Source organism: Leptosomus discolor, chromosome Z (genome assembly GCF_034619465.1).
Source record: "Leptosomus discolor isolate bLepDis1 chromosome Z, bLepDis1.hap2, whole genome shotgun sequence".
NCBI classification, from domain to species: domain Eukaryota; kingdom Metazoa; phylum Chordata; class Aves; order Leptosomiformes; family Leptosomidae; genus Leptosomus; species Leptosomus discolor.
Window position 1 is genome coordinate 69,535,994 of NC_141419.1, and position 15,305 is coordinate 69,551,298.

Sequence of the window (15,305 nt, forward strand, 5' to 3'; positions counted from 1 at the left end):
TCTTCTCTTTGAAGATCAACAGCACACAGAAAATAAGTGAATTTTATCAAAATACAGCACATTTCTGCTAATATATCAAAAAAATCATTTTCTATGTAAATATTACTGAAAATCAACAAAAAATTTAAAATATACAAAGAGTTGTTAAAGGGTTTCAATTAAAATTATTAGAACTATACACAGTACAATAAGCAATAGTTAACATCTTTGAAAGAAGTGCAATAATATTGGAGTTCACTCATTTAGAAAGAACTGCCTGTTTATCACCGCTAGCTATGTATAATTCCTCTCTCTTCCAGCTCATTCTCCCAACTAAAGGATGCTGGTGTTTTTGCTAGCTTTATTAAAAGCATTTACTTTTGTACACATGGGTTGAAAAAAGCAACATAATACCTGTCTCAAACTACCAACTCATATGTGATTAAGAATGAACTGCAATAAATGAATATTGCTCTGATGACATGCTAATCATTATCCCCAATTAAAAACAGTTATTGGTCTTCTATGGCACTTTTCCCTGGTCCATTACAACCGTGTATTAATTATCACTGCAGATTATGCAGTCTCTATTCAATTACAAAGGAGAAAGAGAAAAATAAAGTTAATGTTTCTGGTAAACAAAATTAATAGAAGCATAATTGAATATTTTATACAGTAATAAGGAACAAAGGCAGCCTGTGGTAAATCACTATTACATTAATATAGTTAGAAACCCTTTAATGACTCTGAAGTGTCTAGTTCACATTTAATGTTACCTGTAAGAACAGCCCTTTAAGAAACATCATTACTAATGGGTGGGTTGCAAGTACACCCTCCCTTGCTCTCCATCTCACCACAGCAATTCTCCATCACTGTTCGGTTTCACAAACTTGCTTTGGTTACCTAGCTCCATGCGTATGGTTTCCTTTTTGATTAAAAAGGCAATACAAAGGCCAAACAAAATCGAGATGTCTTTCATAACCCTTCCTGCACCATTTACTTTGTGTGTGTTTAAATATATATTACAGGCAACCACCTTAAAAACTGGCCATTTCAGTTTCATTTTTAGAATCTGTAAGGTTAAAATGGAGTACTTCTTATAAAGATAAAAGTATCACCATTTGCACAAAATTGGGGGTTTCCACGGCAGAGAAAAACCTCTGGGCACATTTCCACAGTACAGTTAAAATTATGTATGCAAGAAAACCCAACTGAACATGAATCACACGTGGCAAATGAATACTCAATGACTACATTAAGAACAAATCCTGCAGAATGTCACAAATTTGTAGTTACAGTCTTCCTAAAAAACACCGTAAGCTTTTATTGCATTTTCTATTGGTAGACGTACAATCCAGAACTAAACACTTTTTCTTCTTTCCTGATTCCAGATTTAAATAGCAGATAGTTGTTTCACCTGACCTTTATTCTGTCCAACCAGCACCACCTTCCATCTACCCATTCATCTATACAATGCACACATAGCAAATCCAACATTTCGTATCTCCTGCCCATATCTACAGAAGTGGTTTCAGCATAACACATTAATATCTGGTGAATAAAAATAAAGGCAATAAACAGCTACAGGACAGACAGCCCTGCCATCTGTCCACTGGCTACAACCGAGGCTTCACAAAGCCTTGCACGAAGTTTAGTAATGTGTATGAATTATCCAAAAATAAACCTACCATCTGTACAAAAAAACGACACAGGTTTGTTCTTGGAGGAGTGATCCTTAAATTGCTATAATGCTTAAAACCAAGTTTATTCACCATACGCATTTCCAAAATTACTTCCTGTATGTTCTATACAGTGGTTTTTCCCCCTTTAACCACAAGTTCAGTATTTCCTGTACAAATTTTGATCATAATTCTCTTCAAGCTCCTTTCATGTATAAAAATAGGCAAAATATTCAGTTTCCCATAAGTCCTTCAATGAATCCTGCTGGCCTTCCCCCCGAATCCATAGTATTTATAAAGAGACTTCTCGCACAATGATGAGTTCCACCGCATTTTGAAAAGTCTTTAGCAGAGATACTGCTTGTCCGTGATCAATGTTGATGAAGCTGTATCCATTAGCCTAAAAAGAAATATTAAAAATTCAAAATGACAGTCTCATATCCCACGCTAGTAACACGTCTTATATTTCATGTTAGTTTATTTAAGCTTTAAGGTTTGAAATAACCAAATTCTATACAAAGACAGACAATAAAACACTGCAGATTTGCAGATTACATTGTTGATGCGATACATTGTTGAACATGAACCTGTATGCTGCAAGAAATAGCCTGTCAGGACAGGTTTGGCTGGGGAAACACAAGCAAGCCTAAGTGGCCTACAAAAGACACGGAAAACATGGCTATGGTTCAGCTTCTCAGGGTGTAATACAGCAAATTCATGTTCACTCTGGGTGGTAAAATCTTGCAGAACAACAGGTTTGTCCAGTTTAAACCGTTATTGCTTCCTGTTGTGCATCCCACCTTTCTCCCCGAGCTACTGCCCCTTATATGGCAACAGACAGAACCGGTCATGTGGCCTGTGCCTCAGCTGTGCCGTTTTGGAGTTGCAGCTCCTTATCCCATGACTGAACAGTTGCCCTTGCTACCAGCTCAATCCTTTGCTGTAAAGACAGTGTTTTTTAAATTTGTCTGGGGTTGCAGAGCAAGATTTACGTATAGACTGTTCAGAGAGCAGAAATGACGATAACACTTCCAAACAGTCATCTGTACAGAATGTCCTAGCCCTAGTGTAATATGCAACAGTGTCTTAAGACTTACATGCAATTATCTAGTCACTGGTCATGCAGAATATTTTTATTAGATATCGATGAGACATACATTATAACATGCATGCCTAACGCACGTTTTACAGAGAACTTTGAAATATTATGCATAGCAAAGTTGTTTTGGGAGAAGTGCTATTCAGTCCAAAACTGCAGAAGTTGTCTAAGCGGCAACAAGACAAAGTGGGACTGTCATTACATCATCACAGGTATAAAGAATGTGCTGTTACACAAAAAAACATTCCTCGTTATGAGAAATGAAACAGACTGTAATTGTCTAAGCATGCAAATGCAATTTCTCCTTCAACTCTTTTTCAAACTATGAATTCCTCATTAAACAAAAAGCAAAACCCAAGCAGTGCCAACGTGACAAAAAGAAACTTCATTATAAATGTGACAAATGAAATTCCACAAAGACAGGAACAAACGATTAAAACACATGTTCCACTTGATAAATGTGTAACAAATATGCTATCAGTATTTTCAAAGATTTAATATGCTGCTTCTTCCTGTATGGTGTGTTGGAAGGTTACTCCCATCCCTTAAGCTGTATACATCAGTAAGAGAACTAGGATCTTTCTCGTGCCAACGAGAAAGAATAAACACAGAATAATTTACCATGCTCAAAAACAAGCCATCTTTTAGTTGGAACAACTTGATCTCGGTTTAGTTTTTTTGTGTGCTTTTTGTCTTTACCTTTCATTAGAAGGATTAGGCTGTGTTTTCAGTTTGGCCTTCTTTTAGAAAACTGTTCACAGGATGTTGTGGTTTAATTGAGATACTAGTGGGGGTTTTGTTCGTTTTTGTTTTTAGAAAACTGAAATGCAGCAAAGTCAACATTCTCAAACCGGTAATATGGTAAATAATTAATAATTTTTAACATGCTCTGCAACTTTAAAGATGGCTACAGCACTGTTCAAATGTCCTGTTAGCCTGTTTCCCTAAGTAAGGCTTATATAATCCCACTGTCACATTTCCCTGACCCTTCCCCAAATAGCTTATGAGCACATTAAGACAACTTCAAAACAGACCTGATACAGAAGAGGTCTGAAAGGTACTGATGTCCTACAAAAAAGAACTGCACAGCTGCAGCCCAGAAGCTACAGCTCCTGGAGCAACCTACTTGGCTCACCTGCAGCAGATCAGGCAGCCAGGAGGCACATGCTGCGACCAGCCAGGTATCAGCCAGACAAGAGGCAGCTTCTGCCAGCTGGCCCGTGTCCAGCCTGCCAGCTAGGGGAGGGGCAGCAAAGACTGGTAGGAACTGCAGGGTGGAGGGGGACGTAACAGCGAGGTGCAGCTGTAGAGAGGGGTTGTGGGGGGCAGCTGCTGGTGTTCAGACAACACGTCATTCAGAACACTGCATATGAATGACCACCAGTTAAATAACTGAGTGACAGAAAAGTGTAATGAAATGCTCACGTTCCATCCTGAATGACAACTTTAGGCCTGTTTTTTTGTCTTTGAAAGTGTGAAAAATATTCAGAGTTTGAAAAAAAATGACCCAACTGATTAATGCTTCAGCCTGCATCACCTATCCTAATGTTAGGTGGAAGAAAATTAAAAGCATCATCCCAGAATATAAGAACACTTCTGAAAAAGATACTGGTAATCTATCTAAAAATCAAGCATGCTACCATCAGAAAACGTGCAAACTAAAAATGAACTGGTATATTACATGGGCTAGTTAACTAGATGACCACGGTACCTGAATTATTTTATCTCCAGGCTGCAACAACTTAGATGCTGGTCCTTCTGGTTGCACTCTGGTTACAAATATACCCTTGAAAACAGATGGAAAACATTTTTGACAATTTATTTCATGAACAAGTAGGGTAGCATGAAAGGGATGTAATTCAAAACATTTTTTCAATTTTCCATTCTAAGTAGAAGAGAATGGAATATTATTCTATGGATCTATTGGCTTTTGTGACTGCCTGCCACTTCTGATGTTAAACCCAGGAGAACTGCCTTTAAAGGAGTACTGAAGGGCAAATTCGGCTCTGCCTTTGTTTAATTTGACAGATGTGTATGTCAAGATGAATTATCAACCACCAGAAATAAGGATGTAGGCTAAATCGTGTTCTCTTCTAAGAGGCTTCCTAATTTTAAACTCTGTAATTCACTGTCTCAAATCTAGTATCTGGAACTGTGCAAGAACTGCTCAGCCAGAAAAATCCTCTGTGTTGTCATATGACCACTGTGGTCACTTACCACATTTATCATCCAAAACTATTTTCCATATCATTTCCACATCATCCATGTCCCCAGTTTTCTCCCCTCTGGTCCTGCATCTTAGTGGTTTGGGGAATATACATATACTTTTTTTTTCCCCCGCTCGCTAAACACTAGAAACATTATCAATCAGAATGATTTTAAGACGCATTAGTACAAAATACTCACATCATCTTCAGGTCTGAATGGATTCCCTCTACCACCAACTCCTCCTGATATACTAAATCCAAGTTCTGGATCCTTATCAATTCTCACTCGAATCTAAGTGGTTACAAACAAAGTTATATGAACTGGCTGAAAATCTGACTTCAAAGCTACTGTAATGGAATTGTTACTAAAGAATTCAAGTGATCAAAAGCTTTAAAAGGAAAAAAAACCCTCAAGAAAAGCATTTTTCATAGTTCAAATTATATCTCAAAATACTAATTCAGAACAAAATTCCAATACAACAGCATCATTTATCATTGTGCATAAGTTTTACTCCAATATCACTATTATTATAATCATACATCATGTGGGCTTTAAATTCAGAGATATTTTGATAGTACGTATACGAATTTCATGTCTCCAGCACATATACATGTTCCTATGAAAGAACCTGTTCCTCCTGTTTTTTTGCTACCTCTAGTCAAATTTTAGCAACCAATTCTCATTCCTACTTTCACTCCAAGTTCTATGTAGCCAACACCCACCATCCCCCCTTTCACTAGTTGACTAGAAAATTTAGTTTACACAACAAGCAGACATTCTCATTGTAGCACAGAATGAAAATGTAGTTCTCAGTATTTTCTCAAAAACCCTGAAAGAACACAGAGGAAACATCCTGTGTCCACAAGCAGAAAGAAGGTTGTGACAATGAAAGAGCCATTAAATTATGTAAGAATTTCTTACCCACAATAAAACTGATAATTATCAGGCATGCATCAAATGCTCACACTTTTTTTATCCTAGCTTTGGTTTATGGATGTGCATTTCTACATTTGCATGTTTTTGAACCATTCCAGATAACAATGAAGAGACGCAAGGTACTCTAAAAGTTGTACTGCTATTTCATACTGTTTTCAGTTACTAGATAAATAGTGAGCTGGTGATCAATAAATGTAGTTGAGAAATAAATTTCTACCTCAGAAAAAAGGATGCAAGTTTAATTTTCTGGTACATTCTGTTAAAAATCTACCCATTTGTCTCTTAAAATGTTCTTAAAAAGTAAAAAGGGCTCAAAATTAGAAGGAAGATGCCATTTCAGTAGTAGAATTGCACTGAGATAATGCTGACTTCTGCTGGAGATAAATTCCTATGTAATTTCTGTCACCATCTACAGAGAAACGGTAGTAAGTGAAATAAACAATTCACTGCCATGACAGACAGATGTCATATTTTCAAATTAGATTTTATTCTTACCTCTTGCTTTGCCAACTCATGGCTTTGTCTGGGAGAACACTGGGACTGGGTATAGGGAGGTTGGTGGGCAACTTTCAACATCAGATAATCAATTAATTGCTCTCTAGATGGATGTCTTCCTACTGAGGACTGAGGAGGGAGGTGATGGACTTGGCTGTAGTTTGCCTGAGGTCTTTGAGGCTGGCACATTTGTCCATTTGTCAAAGGTATCTGAATAAAACATGAATACTCAATGTCATATATTTTATAAGCAGCAATCCTCAGTTCCTCCTTTATTATTTCAATATTTCTCATACTTGACTGTTTTTAATTTTGGAACATTACTAAAGCAACCCTGCTGGACTGTGTACAATTATACTCAATTTTCTTTATAGTCATCAGCTCTGACCTACTGCGAACAAATCTGAAAAACAAAAACTTACTTTGAGCACTAATTTACTACAACAGACTAGACAGTCTTTGCTTTTAGCACTTGTTTCACTAAGTTATCCCAACCATTATTTTCTAGCAGTGCAATTGACAGTATTGACACTTGGCTGATATCATTTATGCACTTCTACTGCATAAAATCCAGAGATTTTGTATTAATCCCAGTAGATCATACACAAAATAAAAATCCCACACAGCTAGTAGACAGAAATCATATGCTTTCTGAGCATCTTTCGGTGACCACTTCACAATAAAACCTGCTGAGCAAATTTGCATGCAAGCTCAAGATTTTAATATCAAAACTGTAATAATACTTCCAATAAATTTTATTCTTTTGTTAACAGATCTGTCACTGATTTGACAGGTATAATGATGACAAACAGCATAATGTACACAACTGTTAAAGACATACACTGCATTCAAACCATGTCACTAGGAATGATGCTGGAGATGATGTTTTTACTAAGCCTCAGAGTTACTGTTCAGCTCTGCAGCTCTGCATTGAGATGGGCAGCCTTCTTCCTCCTTGCCCACATGCCTTGCGCTCCTACCCAGCCTAAGTAGTCACTCAGCTGTCTGTATGATTCCCACATTCCAGAAATGCCACTGGCTCGAGTTATAGACTTTTTCTGCTGGCCTTCATTATCATATTACTTATAGGATACAAGAATATTAAAATACTCTCTCAATATTATAAATAAAGGCTGAAATTTGCGCAATTCTGTTAACCACACTATGTGAATGGACACATATCACAATCTATTCTGTTGAGTTTTTTTACATCAAAGCTATTCTCAGAAATGGTAATGTGTGTATACATTCATTTTTTAGCTTATTTACAGATCAGATGTATTAAACTGACACCATTAACTAGTGCCCTTTCTGAAAAGCAAAAGCAAGACAGGAAAACTATTTTTGGTTGCACTGCCACAGGCAGAGTTTACATAGACAACATATACCAACAGCTATGCAAATTCCCAATATCCAACATCTGCAGAAATGTAACTGAAATCCTGAAGTTATAAAAAGAAAATAAATTGCTGCATTGTAATAATTTACAAGCATCCACTTAGCTTCAATGTACTAAGTCCTGCCTGTATAGATGATCCTTAGAGATGAATACAGAATGTCTCCTACAAATTCTAGTTCATCATCACAATTTCATCAAAACAGATTTCAAGTTTGTTCTTTAAAAGGTTTAATCAGCTTCACGTTGCTTTCCTGAAATCATCTGCCATATTCCAGTTTCCACTTGCAATTATGTCTTTCGCTGCAAATTTCTTCTTTCAAAGCCCCTGTTGAAGAAAAACGAGAACTATCCCCCTTCATACAGTTAACTATTCTGTCTTCCCAAAAGAGGACACTATTTCACTCATGCCACCTTTGATACCTGGGTATCACATTTTAAAGAAGTTTCAACTGCTATCCCAACGTATGTTTCTGCTACTAATAAAAAAAGATCTCCTTACAAATTATCATAAATACATCCTATCCACAGTGTCATGTAGATAATTACCTGCACAGCTATTTTCTTCATGCTGTCTGGAGGAACATCTTTTAGACTAAGTGTCACAGATGAGTAATTCTGCTGTCCTGAAATGAATACTTCATCCTGGCATTGCTCTCCTGCAGTAGAAGCCTGGGGATGCTTTGAACAGAGTGGAGCAGTAAAGATGACTGTCTTCATTGAATTCAAACTAAAATATTCTCATAAGAAGCCCAGAATAAAACATTTTAAGGGCTTTATTGCTCTTTATTTTCTTTGATTAACTAGTACATTGTTTATGTAGGCAATCTTAGAGGCCAAGACACCACACCCATAAAATATTGATGGATATTTACAGAAACTAGCAACTGCAGAGGTGTCTTTTATGACCAATAAACTGACAGAAGTCAACAAATACTAAGGACTGCCTACTGGAGGATTCACAGTCTTCTGTTGACTTTATCCTGCTCACTACGGATACCCTAACATCGTTCAGGATGTTCAGAGTTAAAGAGTCATTTCTTCACATTTTCTTACAAACTAAAATATTAATTTTCTTGAATGCCCACAGCATCTTACAGTAGAGTTTACATCATCAGAATTTGTTTGGGGGAGGAAAAAGCATAGTAAGATTTTGTTCAAACCTTTCTCAACCTAGGTCAAATTCAGAATGGTAACCTCTTGTTCACATATGTACAAAAAAACCAGACAGTTTTACATAAGTTCAACCATCTATAAAAGCCAATTAGAAAACTCAACTTAATGGCATTAAATTGAAAAGCTCTGCAGTAAGTTTACAGCATACAAAGTGAAGGCAAAGTATTTGATTTAATGCGCATAAAAAAAAATCCAGCACATAAATTATATTCTTTTTATTGAAAGCACTGTCCCTATGTAAAAGGATAACTCTATCAATTTAAGGACATCCCTCACAGTTTATTCTTTCCCCCTCTATATATTGCAATAGCTTCCTGTAGGTACTCACTCGAACAACGTGCACACCAGAACCTCTTCCGTCGGCAACACTCAAGGCAACACTACCCTGGCTGCCATGCAGATCCCTAGAGCTGCCATAGTGAAAGCTGCTAACTGCAGCATAATTGGAATTAAAGGACCTAGACAGCATGCTCTGAATAAAGAGGGGACAGATTTAACACAGAGATTAGTGCAGCATGCATAAACCACAAGACATGTTATACATAGACTAATACAAACATATTCCATTGTCATGCAAGATAAAAACCATGCAAGAACAGTACCACTGTGATGTATAAAACACAACTCAGTGACCCCTATTTACCTTTATTTACTGTAAATCAGCATGCAATCAGCAGTTAACATGCAGAATTACATGTAAATAAAGTAATTCCAATTGCTCATGTGTCTGGAAAAACAATGAAAGTGCACAGCTTATTGAAATTTCTAGGCTTTCATTAAATTTGCAACATATCAAATATGTTGCAAGAAGAGAAGCTGGCAGTCAAGATAAATGCCTGTGGAAAACCATCTGATTACCATTTATTATTTTGTCTCATTTTCTCCCCCATTACTGGTACAGTACAAATAAAAATTTACACAGAGACAGAGATCTGACTGTTTGACGGGGTTTACTTGCTATTGCAATTGTCAACGCCAGTGATGCATTCCAGTAACACTTCATTCAAGAATGCAAACGAGCCTCAATTAAAGAAAAAGAGGCTTGAAAGAAACCTTGGAGTCCAACGCTGTGCCACTGCAGGCAATCAAACAGGTAATATGAGCTCAAGGACAGAAGTGATAGTGGTTTGGTTTTGAGCTTCATTACCTTGCAAACCTGACCTTTGCAATTTTGGCATGAGTAATAGAAAGAAAGCAGTAGACATCACCGTCTTGCCACCACGGACTTTTGTAGTTGTAAGAACAAAACAAAATAAAAAGACTGCACAAAAGAAGAAAAGGAAAATACTCCATGTGCCACCTGACAAATGAAACAAACCTATCTTGAGAAAGTGAGAAAGACCCATGAAAAAAATAGGGTCATTGTAAAAGATATTCCACAAAGCATCAAAAGTCAGCAAATTCAGTCTTTGGTTTTTTAGGAAGTTTCTCATTTTTCAAAAAGAGAAAAAACTTCAAAATACTTATCATTTGACTAAGATACTGCAAGAAGTCTTACATGAATAAACACATTTTGGTGTTTGTCTGTTAATTACATACAGTAATCTGATTTCGAAAATAGTCACCAGTCCTCAGGCAGACATTTGCTCTTTCATACTAGCTTTCTCTTATGAAACTAAAACTCGCTTAATAACCAAAGTCATATGTCTGCACACTCATACTCCCCAGATGCTCTGGTAGCACAGTCATCGGAAACTCCCTTGGAAAACAGTATTTACTGACAACACTTGGCTTTTCTTGGCCAAGGCTCTTGAATAATCTCTCAATGGCACAGTGAGCTTTCTTCATGATCCTCTACTACACCTACCCTCCAGTCAATAGATTTTTTTCAAGCTTCCAGATAAGTCTCCAGAGACTTTCTCCCTCAGAAGACTGCATTTAAATCTCTCTTTACTAAACATTAAAGCTAAGCTTACTGCTCCTCTACATTTCAGGCCAAACACTCAGATGAAAGTGCCAAAGCCAGTTTTCCTTATCTCCTTAGTGCCTCAAAGCATCTTCTTACGACTCTTCTCAAAATACTGTCTGTAATTAGCCAGGTGGCCTTCTTCCCCCACTTGTACAAGCAACTCCCTGAAGTCTCCTGACAGGAAGCTCCTCTCAGAGGCTCCTACATCTCTCCATCTTCTGTAAGTGGCAAAAAGACAGATAAAAATAGAAAGAATGCATGGTGAGGCTAGTAAGTTATCTTCTGAAAGTGTCTCTAGCAGACCAACTTACTATAAAGATCCCTAGATCCACTAGATTCACTGCTCTCTTAGAAGGATCCAAACAACGGTCAACAAATAGTGACAATCTAAATCCAGATTGTATTTACAATCTAAGATGGAACTGCAATAGGAGGTAGACCTTTCCCAAAATTTGTAGAGGCATGAACGTGTCTATCAGGAATTAAGATTTCAGTTAACTCACTTCAGTGAGCTTCAGGGTGATTATATAGCCTGATTGTAGTTTTATTCAAGCTTTTATAAGTATCTCCTTTCTTGGTAGAGACTCTTTTCGAAGTACAAAAATGACTGTGTAACCGATGTAGGGAAGACACGAGAAGTACTGCAAACACCATTTTTCTCCTTTTCTACACTGGGCACAGCATCTCAACACTAAATTAGAAGGAACCCACAAGTACAAATTGACAGCACAAATATAATCTAAAATTACATGGAGTTGTAAGAAACTTTTAGTTTAACACAAGAAGAGATTCCTAGGGACAAATTTAGGAAGTATTTTTCCTCTACCTATTTTCAGCTAGGAAGAATGGAACTGAGGCATTTGGAGTGTAAACAGTATTCCTCTTAATCTTACTTCTCAATATGAGCATGATGAAGGTGGTACATCTCCTAGTGAGATTCCTGAAGACTGCTGGACCAGAGAAGACCCTTTAGAAATTTAAATATGCAGATGCCATTAAATGCCAAATTTTCATTCCAATTTATTAAAAATAAAATGTGGACTAAATGTACGGTCTAAACTTCAGATTAAATATGAATGCTAATTCCAACCACCAACTCCATTCTCCACCTGACTTGCTACACTGTCTCAGGGCATAGTGGCCTGCAAAATAATAATTCAAGTATTTCAGGCTTGAGAAATCTCATTTCAGTTACTCTAAACTGACATACACTAACCAATACACATGCCATGTTCCACTATATTTTTGTGAAAGCCAAGTTTTCTAGTAAAGTTACACAAGCATGAAGAACACACATTAAAATCAACAATATATCAAGAAAAAATGGCTATGTACAAAGTAACACAAAATATTCAGCCTGTAAATCAGGATTTGCAGTCAAAATCAGCCTCTAATAGAATCAGTTTAGATGCAGGCAGCTAGCAGCATAGTTTTGGGGTTTACTTTGCATTCTTTTTTAATACTAAGAGTCAGAACATGTTCTCCATTTTGCTGCTTACAAGAGAACTAACAATTTCAGATTTCAAAAGGGTGTCTTTTGGGAACTGAAGTGCCTTAATGCATTTACTTAGGTGCAAGACAATAAAAAGTGGAATTTACCTAGGAGAATTTCCACTGGATAACACTGTTGTAATTTTAAGACTGGCTGGAGTCTGTCATAACAATCTATAAAATTTTGGTATAGAACAGGAACTAATAAAATTTAAGTATCTGCAGGAAACAAGACTCCATAATTCTACTTATCTTGGACTGGTAAGTTAACTGCTAAGACTAAGTATTAGCCTTTTTTAAAAAAATATTTATTTATTTAACAGTACTTAGAATCAATTAAGGTGAACATAAGTTATTCTTTGAGGCTATATTAAATGTCTGGAATTCCCTTCACTTTTCATTCCCACCTTGACTACCTAAGATTCTTTAGAAAAAGTTTGCTCAAGGTATTCTGGAACATTTGAAACGCCTGAAATTAAATGCTTTAAGTCTTTTGCAATAAAAGCACATAAGCAAAAAAAGAGCTTTGAAATCTGATAGAATTCTAGCAAGATATTAGTTTATCCCAAAGAAGAACTTACACATTATAAAACCATTCTTCAGCCGTGAGAGAGGAAAAAAAAGAGGCATGAATTTAGGTCTCTGATCCTGCAAAAAGTATCTTTAACAAGTGACAGCATTCCTATTGAAATTACATATAGAAAATTACACATAATTTAAATTCCACTGTCATAAAATGTTTGCAGGGTCAGAACTTCCGTTGTTTACATTCCAAATGCACAAGTATTGACTGCACAAAACATCACTGCAACACACTGATGGTTCAGTAGTCCATTCAAAATGAAACATCACTGCAACACACTGATGGTTCAGTAGTCCATTCAAAATGAAGAAAAAACCCATGTAAAATAAAAATTTAAAACTAACAGCTACTGAATGGATAGCATCCCTATCATTTACCAGTGTCAAATTATTCTACAGGCTATGATCTTATCAACAGTTAAGCACTTAATTTTATGTGTGCGCAGACCCATTGAAGTTACTCTCCTTGACATACTAAAGCAAGCTTAACTTGGAGAAAATCTGAGGCCGTATCAATTAAAATTTTTTTGCATGTTAGGTATATAGCGTAAAAAAACGAATTCAATAAAGACTTTCAAACCTTAATTAAAATTGCAACTCTGTATCAATACTGAAACACTTGGACTTTTTTCTTTTAATAAGGCACTGTACACTGGCAGCTCTGACAATAAAACCACCAATTCTGATTTCTGAATTGCAAAGTAGGAATCAAACTTTATGACCTCTTCTCTAAAAGCTCTGCTATTTCAGATAAATAGTAGATAAAAAATAGAGGACTTAATTTCAGATGAAATTAGAATTGAAAGCAAAACGAACCTGATGAACTCTCAAGAGATCCACAACAAAAGAAAGAAAATATACATATGTAAGGCAAGGACAGAGTCATGGCCCAGTAATGGTTTCTGCTTACTCAGCACAGACAAATACAATAGTTATTTGCAGGTAACTGTTGCAGATATTTGTTATTGCAATTTACGGATGAGAAATTCCTCTACCACACAATATAATGTGTGTGACACTACTGTTTTTACACAGGAAGTAGCTTAAATTCCCAAATTAAAACTTTCAACATGACTACTATAGAATACATATCAGCTAGCAAAACTGGCAAGCCACACTCAAAAAGGAAAACATGCTGAAAAATATTACTGTTCTTAAAAACTCACCTGTGCACTACATTTATGACGTTAGGGGTGGGACAGAACTGACTGCACGCTTTCCAACAGCTTACATATATATAACCACTAGAGAGCAGCTTAGCATTTAAATAAGCTCTTTGCTCTATTCCACAGTAAAATATGCTTTGCATCAGGTAAGCATATTGCTTCTCCTGAATATATGCGAAATTTCTATTTACAAATGGTCTCATGAACTGTTTTCACCTTGCTTCAACCAGATGGATAACTTCACTTGATCAGCATATACCCCCTTACAGCTTGTCAAAGGGACTACAAATGCTGGTTACTTGGCTGGAATCCATTGTCAATAATTTTTGCTCAAAACTATCCTGTCTCTCTCCTCATGCAAATTAAACTCTTGATTTTTTCCCCACCTATACCAGGTAAAAAGGGCTAATAAATAAAACAAGAAGTAGCTTCTCCAATTTGTCCAACAAGCAGACACTGTTTATTTAAGTGGGTTCAACCCCTCCCCCCCCCAGTTACTAAATTTTATAAAAACAAAATAAACAAGTACTTCAAGAGCTTAGGAAAAAAACAAACCAAAAACTACCCTCACAAAATCCACAACAAAACCAAATCCCTCAAACCCCCTACACTCTCTTTCCTAATAAGCACAAGATGGAAATAATCAACATGATCAAATTCAATAACAGACTCAGAAGCGTGACAGCAAAGTTAATGCTTATAGCCCATACTGTTGTGCATAACCACAGGCAAGAAAACATGAATGAAGTATTCAACATAAGTCTTAATTTTGTATACCTGTTTTTGTCAGTGTTGTCTTATGCTTTGAAAAAAGAAACGCCATTTTAAATCCATGAAAGCTTTGTCAAAGCAAGTTCCTGTAAGTGTTCCTTAAATGAGGTCTGTAATTGAACTTGTTCCTTAAACGAGTTATGTAATTACTTGAATTTTTTTTCAGACTTCAAAACATTTCAGAAGTCTGGTTTATAAAGCACCACCCCATCCCCCACCAGCTAATTTTTAATTATAAACAGAAATACTGAAACCATTATTTTAAAACAACAAAGAAAAATCCAGTGAATTCCTAGAATTTCCGCATTATCATACGTGCCAGCTGCCATATAGGATCGTATCTACATTTTTCACAGTTCAGATTTTTCTTTTTAAGTCAGCCATATCCCCGAGAATATAAAGTGGACAATTATACACA

At 36.4% G+C, this 15,305-nt stretch overlaps 1 protein-coding gene across 1 annotated transcript in view; it reads right to left on the minus strand.

The window, feature by feature from the left end:
* Positions 1-1,283: 1,283 nt before the first annotated feature.
* The window catches only part of ERBIN (erbb2 interacting protein), an 80,307-nt gene continuing 66,285 nt past the window's right edge, over positions 1,284-15,305 (minus strand). The window contains exons 21-26 of the mRNA XM_086480382.1: positions 9,297-9,440; positions 8,342-8,473; positions 6,397-6,606; positions 5,164-5,256; positions 4,469-4,543; positions 1,284-2,058 (exon numbers count right to left, since the gene is read on the minus strand). Of these exons, the coding sequence (XP_086336508.1) occupies positions 1,951-2,058; positions 4,469-4,543; positions 5,164-5,256; positions 6,397-6,606; positions 8,342-8,473; positions 9,297-9,440 (762 nt within the window). The 3' untranslated portion in view covers positions 1,284-1,950. The remainder of the gene's footprint in view (positions 2,059-4,468; positions 4,544-5,163; positions 5,257-6,396; positions 6,607-8,341; positions 8,474-9,296; positions 9,441-15,305) is intronic.